Source organism: Natrix helvetica (genome assembly GCF_964273705.1).
Source record: "Natrix helvetica genome assembly, chromosome: Z".
NCBI classification, from domain to species: Eukaryota; Metazoa; Chordata; class Lepidosauria; order Squamata; family Natricidae; genus Natrix; species Natrix helvetica.
In genome coordinates this window covers 63295323-63313049 of record NC_138554.1, presented here as the reverse complement: position 1 = coordinate 63313049, position 17727 = coordinate 63295323, and the positions used below count along the sequence as shown (strand labels likewise).

At 38.0% G+C, this 17727-nt stretch overlaps 1 protein-coding gene across 3 annotated transcripts in view; it reads right to left on the bottom strand.

The window, feature by feature from the left end:
- GRB10 (growth factor receptor bound protein 10) overlaps window positions 1–17727 on the bottom strand; it is a 168735-nt gene that overhangs the window by 69683 nt on the left and 81325 nt on the right. For all 3 annotated transcript variants that reach the window (XM_081971040.1, XM_081971042.1, XM_081971041.1), the window contains 2 exons: window positions 16408–16612; window positions 9130–9271 (listed from right to left, as the gene is read on the bottom strand). In XM_081971040.1, the coding sequence (XP_081827166.1) occupies window positions 9130–9271; window positions 16408–16612 (347 nt within the window). The remainder of the gene's footprint in view (window positions 1–9129; window positions 9272–16407; window positions 16613–17727) is intronic.

The following is a 17727-nucleotide window of genomic DNA, read 5'->3' as shown; positions in this document are numbered from 1 at the left end:
GTTTAGCCTCTTTTTAAAACTAGGATCTTGGAGACTTTATTTTCCAGAGTCTAATGGTAGAATATTTCATACTCAACTGGTTACAACCCAAGTAAGACAGGTTCAACTACTTCAATTGTCATTGCTGTGGGCAGCTAAAGAACAAATGTGTTTCCTGAAAAATCTATTCATTAGCAGCAGCAGCAGCAAACATCAGTAGCCTCCTTTTTAGTCCCCTTCTTTCCCTTATATGAATTCATTTCAGAAGAGTGACCAGATAAACTTAATGCAGGAAAAAAAACCCAATGTTTTACAGAACTTTAAAGTAACCAACAGATTATGCCATGTGTCTAGATATAACCTAATAAAATCAATTGCTTCTCAAATTTTCCATCATAAATTACATATGAATAAGGTTTTCTACCACAGGAAGCCAGAGAGATGAAAAATAGATTCCAAAAGTACCAAACATGTTATACCTACTGTTTCCTAATCCTTATGTTACTGCAAGCCACTTGCAAATATTATATCTCTGTCACAGGGATGTCAAAATGGTGGCCCACAGGCTGGGTGCATCACCTGCAGGCCATGCTACCCCAGCTCTGCAAAGGCAAAAAACCTCGTGATATGGCATGTGATGTCACGTGATGCACTCTAGTTTGACACCAGTGCTCTATCACAATTACTAGGCTGATAATGATAGGCAGCGGCTATCTATTGAGGTCACAGCTGAGAAAAGTTTGAACTCAGGGACTCACAGTACACTCATTCATTCACCAATCTCAAAGAAATAATGTGAACTTTTGTAGAAGACTTAGCTGCAACTGCTTCAGAGCTAAAACATTGTTGGAAACGTGCCATCTTTATGTACTGTAGCAGTTAATATAGATGAACAGTAAGTAGCACAAGAAATTTCCTTAACTGAACTGAAGGTTGTGCTTCGTTTGTTACACAGGAAGTAGGCAGTACATGAAGCTCACATTCAGGCTTAATAGCATCAAAGAAGAGACCATCAGTTCAGAATCTTAAACTACATCATAACAAGGCAGAGAGGGTGAGGAATGGAGGTTAATCTTCATTGCCATTTTCCAGATTAACATCTCATCCCATCCAGCAATGTAAAAGCTTCTTTCCTTACCAGTTCCTAATTATACAGGAATGAGGGTTCAGGCATAAAGCATATGTGAGGAAGAATGACTAAATTGTGCATTATGGGATTATATATGAATATGTGGCAGAAACAAATGCATAAAATAAAAAATGGGGGTGGGGTATCCTTGATCTCCTTTCTTCTTTTTTGCTTATATGAGGCACTCATCTTTGGCATTTGCCCCCACCTTTTGTGACAGTTTGGTGTAGTGGTTAAGGCACCAAGCTACACAGCAGGAAACCATGAGTTCAAATCGCTCCTTAACCATGAAAGCCAGTCACTGTCTCTCAGGATGGTTGTAGTGAGAAAAATAGGAGAAAGGTGTGTAGGATATGTTATTTGTAAAAATAATAAAAACAGGATAAAAACAACAAATATATAGGTTCTAGAGGCTTAAAAAAGGTTAAGAAAGATAACTGTATGTCATTGTTATTTATAGAATGCAGGTATTACATGTTAGGAATTTACAATGATAAGATTTATTCATAATTCTCATCATGGAAAAGCTTAGGTTTTTTGGAGGAAAAGAGGAACTGTGAAGAAAGAAATGCCAAGCATCCAGATTTTATTTCAAAAAAATCCTGGAGTTTCTTACAACATATAGGTTATTAATGCCAGATCCATTTAAACAAGTTGCAATCAGTTTTACAAGTAATTGCAGTTTGTTCCAAATGATAACTTTTAAAACCCTCTTCCTCTCCAGGTATACAGGATGGAAGCAGAAAACCCACAGCTCACCAGAGCATATTTTCACTACAGGGAGCCAAGGACTTTGTGACTAAATTAATCCCAACCAGAAACTAACATTAAACAAATATGAGATAGTTGTCTTCATCCTTTTATCAACAGCAATTATGAACCACTTATAGCATTAGACAAAAACTAATACTGCTTCTTTTCAGCAGCTTAAGATCCATCCCTATTTCCTGTAAATATACAAGTATAGTTATCTGTCTTGTCTGGTTAGAGGCTCCCTGACCCTAGTGCCATGATGGTGAACCTATGGCATGCGTGACACAGATGGCACGCAGAGCTATTTCTTAGGGCACGCAAGGCACTGCCCTGTCTCAGATCCAGTGCACTATGGATGAAGCATCCATAGGATGAAAAACAACCCAATGTGCAAACCGGAAGTTCGGGAACGGACTTCCGGTTTGCGTGTTAGGCCATTTTTCTCCCTCTGGAGACTTCAGAAGGGGTTCTAGGACTTTTTGTCTCCTACTCTTGGCCCTGTTTCTCCACAGCAGTTTCTCCTGAGGGGGTGGAAGGAAGGAATTCTTTAGAGGATGAGAAAGGACAATTAATATAATCCAATGAAAGGAGAGAGGCGTAAAAGATTTTGCCAAAATGCCTTACTCCCTCTCTCTCTCCCCTTCCCCTCCCACCACCTCCTCTCCCTCCCATCAATACTGGATCCCGCACTCCTTCTTCACAGCCTGCAGCTACGGGTGCCTGCAAAGCCAGGCAGGAAAGGAGAAAAGAGGAGGGGAACTCTCCGAGAGTGAGCAAATAAGAAGACTCCCCTCAATCTGTCTCTCTCTCCCTCTGCGACACTCCTAAATGGCTCAGAGTGAAGAACTGGGAGGAATCGTGCAGAGGAAGAGGAGGAGGAAGGAAAGGGGGGAGAAACAGAGAAGAAAGAGAAGGAGAGGGAAAAAGAGAAAAAGAGAGAAAAAGAGAAATGCAACAGAAAAGATAATGAGCCCCAGCAGGCTTGCTTTTAAGAAAAGGGTTTGGGGGCTTGGACTTAATGGTGGGGCGGAGGGGGGAAGAGAAGGAAGGTTCAATAAGTTTCATCCCACTGCAAGGCTGTGGATCGCAATGTGTGCGCGTGGAAAGCAGGAAAGCGCCCAGCTTTCCACTGGGCGATCTGCTACTTTTCCTCCTCCATGTTTTTCCTGACTTTGGGAAGGGAGTCGTTAGATTGTCCCCCACCCCTAATGCCCGCCCAACAAAGAGAAGTTCCAAAAGTGCCAGCAAAGGGGCGAGGAGAGTAAAGGAAGATCCTATAAATCAAAAGATCCCAAATGAAGTTAGAAAGGCAGGGTCCCAAACTGAGCTAGCTTCACTGGGATGGGGGGAATAGAGGGTAGAGCTTCCCCAAGGACCCCCCTCTCCTTTCCCCTCCTGGGATCATCCCTTTCCCCCAAAAAACAGAGTAGGTTAGTATTTAGTAGGAGCGTCTCCCAACTTCTCCCCTTTGTGTGTCACTCTTTCTCTTCTCCCCCTTTCTCTTTCTCCCCCCTCCTTTTCCTTCCTCCTCCTTTTCCTCAGCACGGTTCCTCCCAGTTCTTCATGCTGAGCCATTGGGGGGTGGGGAGAGAGAGAGAGAGAGAGAGAGAGAGAGGTTGAGGGGAGCAAAGAGACGGGGGTGCCCTGTTTCGCAGCCACAGCAGCTGCAGATATTTCAGCATGTCCTTTTATTCGCTCATCCTCGGGAGAGTCCCCCCCCCTTTCTCCTCTTTTCCTGCCTGGCTTTGCAGGCGCCCACAGATGTGGGCTGTGAAGAAGGAGCACCGGGTCCAGTATTGAAGAGGGGGAGGCGGCAGTGGGGGGGGAGAGGGAGGAAGGCTTTTCGTCAAAAAAAATTACGCCTCCCTCCTTTCATTGGATTATATTAATTGTCCTTTCTCATCCTCTAAAGAATTCCTTCCTTCCACCCCCTCAGGAGAAACTGCTGTGGAAAAGCAGGGGCGGCCTGCTTCTATTTACTACTATCTACTATTTTTCAGTTATACTGCATATTTCTTCATCTACAATATTTCTATTTCCCTTCTACTAGTTATTTCTATGACATTACCAACTATTAGTCCCTCGAAAACATCTTATGCTTTTCTTTGGTGACTTAGACAACACAAATACAATCTCACAAACAAACACATTGAGGTCTGCTGCAATATGGTTGTGATGCTGAACTCAGAGTAGCAAGACACAAGATATAGTCCCCCTCACCCTTAAACACAAAGGCTGGAGAACCTTGGGATAATCACTGTTTCTTAGTTATATAGGGAAAAATTGAAAACCACATACCTACCAAGCTACACAGAAATTACAGTCATGATTAGCAATAGCAATAACACATATATACCACGTAGCAGTGCTTTACAATGGGCAATTTACAATCTCAGCATATTGCCCCAACAATCTGGGTCCTCATTTTAACTACCTCAGAAGGATGGAAGATTGAATCTTGGAATTTTGAACTTATCAAGAATCGAATCTAAATTGTGGGCAGAATTAGTCTGCACTACTGCATTCTAACCATTGCACCACTAGGCCTCTTGTTAGTTAATTAATGAGTACAATTTCACTTTTAGTACGCCAAGGTAGGTCTTTTTTTTAAAAGGCTCATGATCAATTTAAACTGAGAATGTATTAATCACACAGGATTCTGTCCTGTGTAAGTGCACTGATGGTAGTTTTGTGAAGTTCCTGCTAATAAGTCATGGGTATGCTTTCTAATATTTTATTTTTTTAGGAAACAGGCAATGCCATTTTGCATAATCCACAAGATAGTTCTGCATGCTGCAAATTATTTCATGATGAGAGTGTTTACTGAAATATTTGGAAGGTGGTAAAATTGACAAAGGTTCTGCTAGTTTCATCTTCTGGTCCTAGTGACAGGAAGGCCAATAAATCTTCTAGAACCTTAAATCCAGCAGAAGGATCAATAGAATGCAGGACAGACCATTGGAGCAGGATGAAGTAAGGAGCTCTTTCAATACACCATATGAGCTGCCTTCTGCTTCACCCCATTCTGCTCCTCCCTCCCTCCAATTTGGAATCTGGGTTATTTGGGGGCAGAGGTCAGTTTTCAGGTCAGCTTTAACCCCCGTTTGGAAACAGTTCAAATGACAGATTACTAGTGCAAAACTTCTATTGAAGCATTCTACACTCAGACAACTTGAAAGATGATTAAAATCTCTATTCCAGGCACCTGCTCAAACTCACCCAAGTCTACCCCATCCTACTTTAAGGAGAGTGATTGGTGCAGTGGTGGGTTTCAAATCCCGTTCCAACCGGTACAGTTGGAATGGGGCTGGCGGCATCCTCATGGACGCGCGCAGCACACGCGTCTTATTGCCTCCATGATGCTCCAGCTGCTCTGCGGAGCATTGCACAGGCGTTGTATGCACCATGCACGTGCGTGGCAGCACAGAAGCTTTAAAACACAGGTGGTAAGCTCCGGCAGGCGGGTGGGCCTTCCGGAGCACCATACCGGAACAGTATCCGATGCTCCGGGCTGGCTCCATTGTGCCCGTACCGGGGCCTACAGCCTGCAACCCACCACTGGATTGGTGGTACTTTTCCCATCAGTAACTCTGCTGGGCAGAAGAAGAAAAAAAGCAGGAGAATCTACCAATCATTATCCTTAAATTGCCCAAGGCTATAACGCTATGAGGATAGGGCCACTCACAACTCTTCTTACTAAAGATGATTAGAATTGGATCATCAGAGCTGTACAGATTATTCTCAGATATTTTTTATCCACTTAAAGATTAGAGGAATTCACATTAAAGCAATCCTATCAAAAGCCCTCAGCCATTCACTGTAAATGGAAGATAAGGAAAACTAACATGGCACATATATAACAAAGATGTGATTAAATAGAATGAAGATCATTTTCACATCAAATTAGTTTCAAAGCATAGTAAAAAATTAAGGTGGCAGAAGTATAAAATGTTTCTATATAGTGAAGCTGATTAGGGAGTAAAAATTTCCATATTTTATTTGTAATATTTTAGTCACATTTGCCCTTAAATGAAGGCAAAGATAAACTTTATTTTTGTGCATTGCTTTCCTAAATTCAATTATACTGAAATCTCAGATGAACTCTGATTGTTTTGGTTCCATTCTGGCAAATTCTAGTCTTGTCTGTCACTGTATAATTATTTGCATCTTGAAATTATTCTTGAAACTACAAATTACTTGGTCATTGAAGACATATCAATTCATTTTTTTCTTCTTTCAATTTTTTTACCTAAATTAAATAAAAAATGTTATTTGAGAATACAGGGATAAATTAAATTTTATTACTGAAAGTACAGAATTTTCTCCCTCCCATTTATATTTAATTTTAGTTGGCTTTTTTCTTGTTGATTTGTAGGATTTTTTGGTATCTGTTTTTCTATTTTACATCTATATTGCACATCTATATTTTAATATTGTTCATAATGTGAAACTATGAGGAACTAAATTTCCTATCAAGCTAACGAATACTGTCTACATTAAGAAAGTATGATCTAAAATTATTTTTTCTTTTTAATAGAAAGCAAGAGTTCTATCAAAAGCTTTTACAGAAAACCTGGTTAAGGATATATACATATAACTGACAACTCCAAATATAAAATACTGTACTCCAAATACAATACTAACCTAATTGTAATCTTCAAAGCTAATTAAGAAATGCCCAATTAATGTGACTATTTTTAATACTTTCAGCTATATCAGCTGATCCATTTTTAAAATTAATTAATTTTATGTCTCAGGGTTGTTTTTTTTAAAGAAATATTATTTTATCTACATTTACTGTTAAGAGAGGAAGAGAGAGAGAATATTCAAGCTATATCATATAATAAGTAAATTGGACTCAAACCAAACATTAAATCTTTTTTAAAATTACAATAATCCTTATGTTCAAACTATAATCTTACAATTTTACATACAGGAATTTAGCTTAATTGATTTAAATATTTCTGCATTTCAGTGTGTATGTATTAGTTTTCATATAATCATAACATTGAAAGAAACTGGATAATCTAGTCCAACCCCTACTTAATACAGAAGTCATCAAACAGATGACTACCTAGCCTCTTGAAGTAAAGGAGAACTCACAGGTTCATGTGGCCACTTGTCTGTCTGACAGCTAATACAGATAGGAAGTTCTTTGTGACAGCTAGCCTTCTCTTCCTTTCTTGTAATTTTAACTTTTAAATTCTGATGATGGGCAATGAGTAAGTCTCTTTGTATGACAAATATTTAGATATTTGAAAACTCTTAAAATAATTCTCTTCAACTGTGTTGCTGTAGGCTAAACATATTCACATCTTGTAACCGTTTTTCATGTGGTTTGGTTTCAGTTCCTTCTTCTTGATAGTTCCCTAAATTTGTGTCATAAACCAGTTAGCAAACTGTTTTGAACTACAATTCCCAAAAGAGACATGAGCCTATCTAGAGTTTTCTGTTCCTTTGTTTCTAAAAAAAATATCTTTTAACTAAAGCAACTCATTCTAGTTTTGTGTCACCTCTTAAAAGCCACTCTTCAATTACTTCATCCAATTTCTGAATCATTGTTGAACAGCACTAGAACCAGAGCATAATGCAGTATTCCACTCAGCACTTCTCTCAAAACTGAATTGGAGCTATTAATAAATTTTCTTTAGGTATAGACATTTAGAGAACTAGGAGGCCAGCAAATGAATGGAAAAGCCTGAAGAATATCATTGGCTACAGCAGGCCTCCTTCCCTTTCTGAAGAGAATCAGCAAATGGCAGATGAATGTGTTCTCTAGGTTTGAGAGGAGATCACTATCAAATATCACTACCCTCCCCATTTCAGATATACCAATGATAGCTAAATCTCCTACATCTATCTCCATCCCTTTTAGCCCCCACATCTCTGGTGACCTTAGAAAAAGATGTGTGATGCGTATTTCATAAACAAAAGATCAGAAAAACATCAAGCCCAGAAGCATTGGCACAAGGCCACCAAACCCATCAGTTTGACAAACTGGGATCTAGTTCAGTAAGCAAGGTCAAGATTTTGAAGCTTGAAGCTAGCCAGACTGAAAGTTGGCTGTAATGCTGGCTGCCCTGTCCCCTTAAAATCATCTGTGCTAGGTTGGTGGAACACAAGGTTGACCATGTTTTTCAGGAGGCAACAGCCACTGCCACCTTGCCTGGACCCAGTCTGCACCGCGCCCTCCCTTGAAATGCTGGAGCATCTCAGATCTGAGTGCAGAGCAGAATCAAGTAGGAACTCAATAGGTGGCAATGGCAGATACCATGAGGTGTAGCCTGGTACCCAGATATGTAGCTATTTGTTCTATGCAGCCTATTGACCAGGGACAAGCCTCTTTGAAAATTGGCCAGCATGAGGGTGTGGGGGACCAGTGGTGAGCAACCAGTAGTAGAGGAAAAACACCAGCGGAGAGCCAGTTGACAACTAATGGCCCACAGTGAAGTGGGAGATTGCAAAGACCTATTTATCACAAACGTATACATTTTAAGGCAGTCTTTCTGAATATTGGGAACTTTAAGAACATTAAGATAATTGTCTATAATGGTGCTATGTTTATCCAATCTAGTAGAAAATCAGAATGTTATGAAACATTCCAAGGGGGCATTTTTAAAGCTACCAAAACATTTTTTCTATCAATAGATGGAGGATAATTCTCACAAGGAACTGGGTTGCAACTATCCCACTGTCATATGCTAAAAGCAAGACAAATATTCATGCTACTTTCAAGTGCTAGCCTAAATATATAGCTCTTCAATGATCACAGCAAGAGAGAAAAATATTTTTAACAAGATCGCTTCCCACTCATTCCATTGGTGTGAATCCAACCGGAGACAGGGATTTGGGGGGAGACAAAAGCTTTCATAACTCCTGTTTTAATATTACTTACTTACAAAGGCAATGTCCATAAAGTAATCAAATTTTTGTAAAGATAGTTCTTTATTAGGCATCTGAGTGCTACTGCCCATTAAAATTGAAAGCATTGGACTGAAAAGTCCAGTTCTGATTACACTCTGATTTTGGTAATTAATTATGAATATAAAACCAATTCAGAAGCAATAACTTCTTTACTTCATAATCCTGAGCAATAGCAATTATAATGCATGCAGATATACTAAGATACTTATGCTAAAAATAAGACACCCTTTGATCAACTACAGCGTATCACGATTCTTTGTTGTGATCAGTGATCTCAAGAAATTTTGCCAGATATCCATATTAAAACCAGCCACTTTAAAAAACACAAAGGAAGTCTCACTCACTTGCTTATTCATAGGTTGACTCTGAGGTAGAGATCCCGGTGCCAACACAGGTGAATTTGTGGGGCTGCAAAGTTCAGGGAAAGGATTTGGAATGGCAGGCAAAGAGGATGTTCTGAATTGTTGTTCTTCCTCCTGCAGACGTCTATAGTCAAATCAAATCTTTATTATAACCAAAGTCCAATATAAGGAGAGTGAGATACAATCAATTTTAAAAGCATTAAAATACAGGTAGTCCTCAATTTACAACAGTTGATTTAGTGACTATTCGAAGTCACAACAGTCCTGAAAAAACAACAGCTTTTCACACTTACAACCATGGCAGCATCCCAATGTCACGTGATCATAATTCAGATGCTTGGCAATGACTCATATTTATGACAATTGAAGTATCCCGGATACTTTTGTGACCTTCCAACAAGCAAAGTCAATGGGGGAGTTAATACGCATAACATGTGTTATTAACTTAACAACTGCAGTGATTCACTTAAAAGGTCATACATTAGGGCAAAATTCACTTAACAACTGTCTCCTGTAGCAACAGAAATTTTGGGTTCAATTGTAGTCAAGGACTACCTGTACATCAGTGTAATGATAAAAAGCTAAAAAATACAAAATATAAAGTATATATAAAACAAAAGTCTAAAAGGACTTTAAACATACAGATATAAAACATACAGATATTTTCAAATAGAACTTTGATTAGGATAGTTAGTATTAGTTAATAGTAATAGCAATAGCACTTATATACCGCTTCATAGTGCTTTTACAGCCCTCTCTAAGCAGTTTACAGAATCAGCATATTGCCCCCAACAATCTGGGTCTTCATTTTAACTACCTCGGAAAGATGGAAGGCTGAGTCAACCTTAAACTGGTGAGATTTGAACTGCAGCTAGCAGTCAGCTGAAGTAGCTTGCAGTACTGCACTCTAACCACTGCGCCACCTCAGCAGTGGGTTTGGGTTTAAAGTGGGACAAAATAAAAACCATAGTTATGGGGCCATTTTCCAAGATTTTTTGCTGAGCAGAAATTTTTGACGGAATTTTTTTTTTCAGCCTACTGTATTGTGAGAAATATTATCTCAACATTGTCTGTGGCAACTTTATCTGACTCCCCTTTACTAGAAAAGGAACTATTGTAGTGAATGCCCAGGTAATGCAAACAAGGCATTAGTTTAATACAGGTAGTCCTCAATTTACAACAGTTGATTTAGTGACTATTCGAAGTCACAACAGTCCTGAAAAAACAACAGCTTTTCACACTTACAACCATGGCAGCATCCCAATGTCACGTGATCATAATTCAGATGCTTGGCAATGACTCATATTTATGACAATTGAAGTATCCCGGATACTTTTGTGACCTTCCAACAAGCAAAGTCAATGGGGGAGTTAATACGCATAACATGTGTTATTAACTTAACAACTGCAGTGATTCACTTAAAAGGTCATACATTAGGGCAAAATTCACTTAACAACTGTCTCCTGTAGCAACAGAAATTTTGGGTTCAATTGTAGTCAAGGACTACCTGTACATCAGTGTAATGATAAAAAGCTAAAAAATACAAAATATAAAGTATATATAAAACAAAAGTCTAAAAGGACTTTAAACATACAGATATAAAACATACAGATATTTTCAAATAGAACTTTGATTAGGATAGTTAGTATTAGTTAATAGTAATAGCAATAGCACTTATATACCGCTTCATAGTGCTAAAAAAGCTAAAAAATACAAAATATAAAGTATATATAAAACAAAAGTCTAAAAGGACTTTAAACATACAGATATAAAACATACAGATATTTTCAAATAGAACTTTGATTAGGATAGTTAGTATTAGTTAATAGTAATAGCAATAGCACTTATATACCGCTTCATAGTGCTTTTACAGCCCTCTCTAAGCAGTTTACAGAATCAGCATATTGCCCCCAACAATCTGGGTCTTCATTTTAACTACCTCGGAAAGATGGAAGGCTGAGTCAACCTTAAACTGGTGAGATTTGAACTGCAGCTAGCAGTCAGCTGAAGTAGCTTGCAGTACTGCACTCTAACCACTGCGCCACCTCAGCAGTGGGTTTGGGTTTAAAGTGGGACAAAATAAAAACCATAGTTATGGGGCCATTTTCCAAGATTTTTTGCTGAGCAGAAATTTTTGACGGAATTTTTTTTTTCAGCCTACTGTATTGTGAGAAATATTATCTCAACATTGTCTGTGGCAACTTTATCTGACTCCCCTTTACTAGAAAAGGAACTATTGTAGTGAATGCCCAGGTAATGCAAACAAGGCATTAGTTTAAGGGTAAAGCCCTCTGCGAAGCCTTCAAAAAATACTTTTTAACTTACAAGTTCAAATAGGAAAATTTGGTAAAAAGTTAGATAAAATAACAATGATTTTAAATCAACCTAAAGAGGATATCCACACACTAGGAATTATGGTCAAATCAAACTCACAATTGGTTGGATTGGAATCTGGAAACTGCTATTGGCAGATTTAAAGGAGAAGGAACTTGGTTTAGAAAATGCTGGTTTGTTGGGCAAGGTTGAAAGGGAGATGAAGTCTACAGATTAACAGAATTGATGAGGGATGAAACACATTTTCTTAAGAAGATTGATGGCAATCGGGGAATGGACTTACTGTATCTATCTCAAAAACAATTTGGATTGGATTTTTTTGGGAAGATTGTTGACCACAGAAGTTTATGATTCTGCGAAAGTTTTCAACCAAAATTTTAAGGAAAAGTTTTATTATTAAGATCAAATGAGGATATTTATCAGAGATAATGACTGTGATCATTTGTGATAGATAAGAAGCTGCAGTAAACTTTCTGTAAGTTAAACACAATAATAGATTGTTAACAGAGGGCTTTGAAGTTTAACTTTGCTTTTGATTCCTCTGTTAACTACTTTGGTTTTATGTATAGTAGATGACAGGTCAAATTGGTTGCAAATAGATGTAGAAGTTTATACTTATTTGGGGTCTGCTTCTCAACAGCGGGTGAGGGGACGACAAATATTGTTGCAAAATATTTATCGGTATTCAACAAGGGAGGTAATATATGTATATGTTTCTGCCTTTTGTCCTTTTTAATACTTTTTTTCATTTTTAATGTTTTGTCTAATTTTCTTTTGTTCTTGTAAAATTTCTCTTTTTTGTACTGTATTTTCTCTTAACTTTCTGAATAAAATAAAAAAAATATTCAAATAAACATGGTAAAGTTTACCCATGCAAAAGAAATCCATTTGTGACCTAGAAACAACAATCACATATTTTAATTCTTATTTTTAAATATTTAATTAGGTCCGGCGTATTTTCTAATATCTTGCTAATTCTGTTTAGCAGCATTGTAATGACAGCTAATTCAATAACTGTAATTAAACTATAGATATACAATTTTGGAAGAAATGTAAAAAAATAATTTTTCATGATTTCTAAGCGTATATAGAAAAAAATAGCAACTTCTAGAAATTTACAAATAGTGATTTAGCCTCTCACAGTTTCATCCAGTTACAGGATGATGAAATGAAATGGTACAATAAAATCAAGTTAAACTTAGTTAAACTTTGAGTATTATGTATAAGATAAAGTAATAATAGTTATAGTCAAATAAATGATTAACAATAATAATGCATTTATACATACTTGATTGATAATATAAAATTTTATATAAAATTGCAAGTGGGACTATGGAGATGAGGTTGAAAAGCTTTTTATAAAAGATAAACAATTTTATATAGAATAGAATATAAAGATGCACCGTATTTTTTGGAGTATAAGACGCACCCTTTTCCCTCCAAAAAGAGGCTGAAAATCTGGGTGCATCTTATATTCCGAATGTAGCATGAGCCATACCTGATGGGAGGGGGGAGTGAGAGGTATGGTGGCGATATAGTGGCAGCAATGGTGGCAACAGCAGCAATTGATGGTAAAAGTAGGTAGGATGACCTTCCACCCGAGCTGCTCCGCCGCTCGTGGGCAAAATTAAACCCACCACTGCCTTGCTACTGCCCGAGGAGCCTGACCTGCTCCCGGGCAAAATTTAAAGCCACAGCCGCTGCTGCCTCACTGCTGCCTCAGGAGCCCCGTCGCTACCCTGCTGCTACCCGAGGAGCCTGACCTTCTCCCGGGCAAAATTTAAAGCTGCCGCTGCTGCTACCACTACCTCGCTGCTGCCCAAGAAGCCCCGCCGCCGCCTCACTGCTGCCCAAGGAGCCTGATCTTCTCCCGGGCAAAATTTAAAGTTGCTGCTGCTGCTGCCTCTGCCTCGCTGCTGCCTAAGGAGCCTGACCTGCTCCTGGGCAAAATCAAAGCCACTGCCCCATTGCTGCCTGGATAAGCTACATGTCTCATCTGCTTCCTGGCCGACGCCCCAGACAACGCTGCCTGGAGAAGCCTACTACCTGCTCCTGAGATACCACACAGGTAAGCACTGGTTAGGGATGGCAAGGGTCTTCAAATGTGGCAGCTGTAAGACTTGTGGACTTTACCAGTAAGTTCCAGAAAATCTGAGGTAACATGACTGGAGAAGGAATTCTGGGAGTTGAAAGTCCACAGGTCTTAAAGCTGTCAGCACTTTTCCAATGAATTTGGCTTATTGTGTTAAGGTTTAAGGCTTATTGCCTGTTTGCAGGTTGGGGTTAGGGTTAAGGCTAGGGCATATTATTTAGTGGGGGGGTGTAATGATCTAATGTGTGTGTATGAATGTGGTTTCAGCTACAGTGCACTGTATTGTTATATTATTATAATAATATAATATAATATAATATAATAAATATAATATAATATAATAAATATAATATAATATAATATAATATAATATAATATAATATAATATAATATAATATAATATAATATAATATAATATAATATAATATAATATAATATAATATAATATATTTATTATAATAATTATATTATAATTATATTATACATTATTGTTCTTTCTTGCAGAAAAATGTCAGAGTCCAAGCCAAAAAGGCAGGCATATGCAATCTCTTTCAAGCTGGAAGTCTTGAAATATGCTGAGGAACATGGAAACAGAGGAGCAGAGAAATATTTTGGACCACCTCCAACTGAAAAGATGATAAGAGAGTAGAGGAAACAGGTGGATAAGCTGCAAAAGGTAAAAGATAAAAGAAAGCACAACTTTTGTTGGCTTCCTGCAAAGTGGCCACAGTTAAAGGAGGAAATGAGAGACTGGATCACAGGTCACCGGAACAGTGGCTTCGCAGTCACCACAAAAATGGTGATGTATGAAGCCAAACGTATTGCTAAAATTGAGCAAAGAATGCCAAAAGAGTATGAGGCTAAGATTCTGTCTTTTCATACTTTTGTGATAGATTCTAGGAGGAGAAATAACTTTGAGATTGGCCAGAACGGGAATATGGATGAAGTCCCACTAACTTTTGATGTGCTATCAAACAGGACTGTTGATATCAAAGGTGCCAAAAGCATAACTGTAAAAACTACAGGACATGAGAAGACACATTACACAGTTGTGTTGTCCTGCTGTGCAGATGGTACCAAATTGGCACCAATGTTAATATTTAAAAGGAAAACCTTCCCAAAAGAAGTGATTCCAGGAGGTGTTGTTGTGCATGTCCATGAAAAAGGATGGATGGATGAGCATGGCATGAAAGTATGGATTGAAAAAGTGTGGTCCAAATGTCCTGGAGGGCTTCTGAAAAAAACAGCTTTATTAGTGCTTGACCAGTTTAGAGCACATATTACTGACAACACTAAGAAAAGACTCAAAGAAGTGAAGACCAATCTAGCTGTAATTCCTGGGGGTCTTACCAGCCAGTTGCAACCTCTTGATGTTTCCATCAACAAGCCATTCAAAGTTTACATGCGAGAAGAGTGGAACAAATGGACGGCTGCTGGTAATCATGCTCTGACACCCTCTGGATTAATGAGGAGGCCCACTATCACTCAAGTCTGTGAATGGATGAAAACCTCATGGAACTCAGTGAAGGATGAAACTGTTACACAATCCTTCAAAAAATGTGGCATTAGCAATGCCTTAGATGGAACCGAAGATGATATCATTTATGAAGGTAGCGAAGAAGAAAGTGATTGTGAGCAACTGAGCTTCCTAAATTCTGACACCAGTGACAATGATGAGTTCTTGGGGTTTCCAGAAAATTAGAGGAGTGCTTGAACCTTCAAGTCTCTCCCCTTTTGTTAATGACAGTGATGATGGTTCTTAATACTGCTGTTGGCTTTACAGAATTGTAAAAAGTATACATTGTTGTAAAAAGTACACTTGGTTGTAAAAAGTATACATGGTTGTAAAAGTTCTGCTATACTGGCATTTTATTAAATAACATATTACTACACCATTTGGTTCAGAATACTTTTTTCCTTGTTTTCCTCCTCTAAAATCTAGGTGCGTTTTATACTCCGGTGCGTCTTATACTCCGAAAAATAAGGTAATATCATTGGATGATTTTTAAGATGATGTAATGAAATGCCATAGTATAAATTTTCTTAAATGTAGTTATGCTTCACATAAAAAGAATGTAATAATAGCTATACTCAATAAATATTTAATAATTATAACTGTATACATATATATTAGATTGATGATATTAATAATGGAAAAAAACATGGAATTGGAAATTATTAGAGAATGTTACCAATACTAAAATAATAGAATTACTTAGAATAGGATATAAAAATACTTTATTATTGGATATATTGAAGATGATATAATGAATTATTATAATATAAATGAATTTATATTTAGAATGCCTTGTTTAAAATGAAGAAATAATAGTGATAATCAAACAAATGAAGTACTATAATAATAATGTATACAAATATATTTGATTGATGATATGTGACTTTAGATAAAGTTTAAGCTGATGACTATGGAAAGGACGCACAAAAACCTTGTAACCAATCGACACACTGTACGTAATTGAAGATGTTTTATGTTATATATCTTGTTTGTTTAAAAATAAATTTTTATTTAAAAAAATAATAAAGTTGTCAATGCTTGAAATTTAAAAAAAAACTTAACATTAAAAAAAAAACAAGTTTTCAGAGGAAAATGCATACTGTAACCAATAGGCTCAAGGAATTGCTGTATTAAACAAATGTGTTTATATATGATGAACCCTAGCACCCTAAAGAATTCAGATACGACCACTGAGCTACTACCTTCAATTTACAGAAGTGCCACTCAAATAGAGATATAATGCATCCTGCCAAGTTCTTATCAGATCCCAAATTTTATTGTTACAATTGCATTCTGAATTATTGTACTGGTTATATACCTGACTGCCATGATGCGAACTGGTTGAGACCTCTGTATTTTCTGTCGTGGAGACACTGGATGCAGCGAACTAGTTCCTGAAGCTAAAACCTGGCTGCCATTCTGAAGAAGTGGTGTAGTTTCTGAATGCACACAGAAGGTGGAACATAGATTTTCAAATGAGGAGTTCATATTGTTAACTAAAGCTTCCAAATCCACATCATCATCTGAAAGACAGAAAGAGATGAACGCTGAAGATCAGAAGCAAAATATACATTCATTTTATATAAAGAACTACACATATTTGGACAGTTCTAATATAACAATTATTTACCATTTGGCATTAATTTCCCCAGATTTACTGGATTATGCAGATGAGGACTGTTGTTCAGAGATCTAGAAATATTCATTTGTTTATATTTTTACAGCTTCCTCACTTGCTAAAACAACTTTTGGTGGTGAACACAGTATGATGAATAATAGAATAACTGAATAACAGAGTGAAAGGGACCTTGGACATCTCTTAGTCCAGAGGTCTTCAACCTTAATCACTCAAAGAGCCATTTGGACCCGTTTTCCAGAACAGAAAACACAGGGAGCCACAAAACTGGGGTGGCGTGGCCGATTTGACATCACTCACTCCCACCCAATCATATGACTCATCCAGTCACGCATATCCAGGTTTTGTGGCTCTAAGTATTTTCTTTTCTCTGGGAAACAGGTATCTCTAGTTCTGTCTCTCTCTTTCTCTTTCTCTCATCTCCCCCCCCCTCTCTCTCACACACACACACACACCTCCCTCTCATCTCTCTTTCTCCTGTCCCTCTCTTTCTCTCTCTCATCTCTCCCCCTCTCATCTCTCTTTCTGTCCCTCTCTCTCCTCTCTCTCACACACACATACATCTCTCTCCCTCTCATCTCTCTTTCTCCTCTGTCTCTGTCTCTCTCTCTTTCATGTGTGTGTGTGTGTGTGTGTGTGTGTGTATGTATGTTCCTTCTTGAACCATTTTCAAAAACAGCGAGTGTTGGGGTTTTTTTTTTTTTTTTTGCTGATGTTCTTTCTTCTTCTTTGGTTGCTTTTTATCATATGGTTTAAATCAAGAGTCATTTCAAGTTCCCAGATAAATGAAACTCTTCACGTTGTGGCTTCCTGTTGAATTCACCACTGGCTGGCCCCGCCCCTTGCCCTCCCCTCCCAGTGACTCCTCACCTGAGAAGATAAGGGCGGTGGAAGCGGATGGAGACTCGCTCCATATTCCAGAGCAGGAGAGAAGTGCCCGTGTAGTTGCCTTTTTTTTCTGGCCCTTGTTGGTGTTACATGCACCTCAGTTGCTCGGGGAGA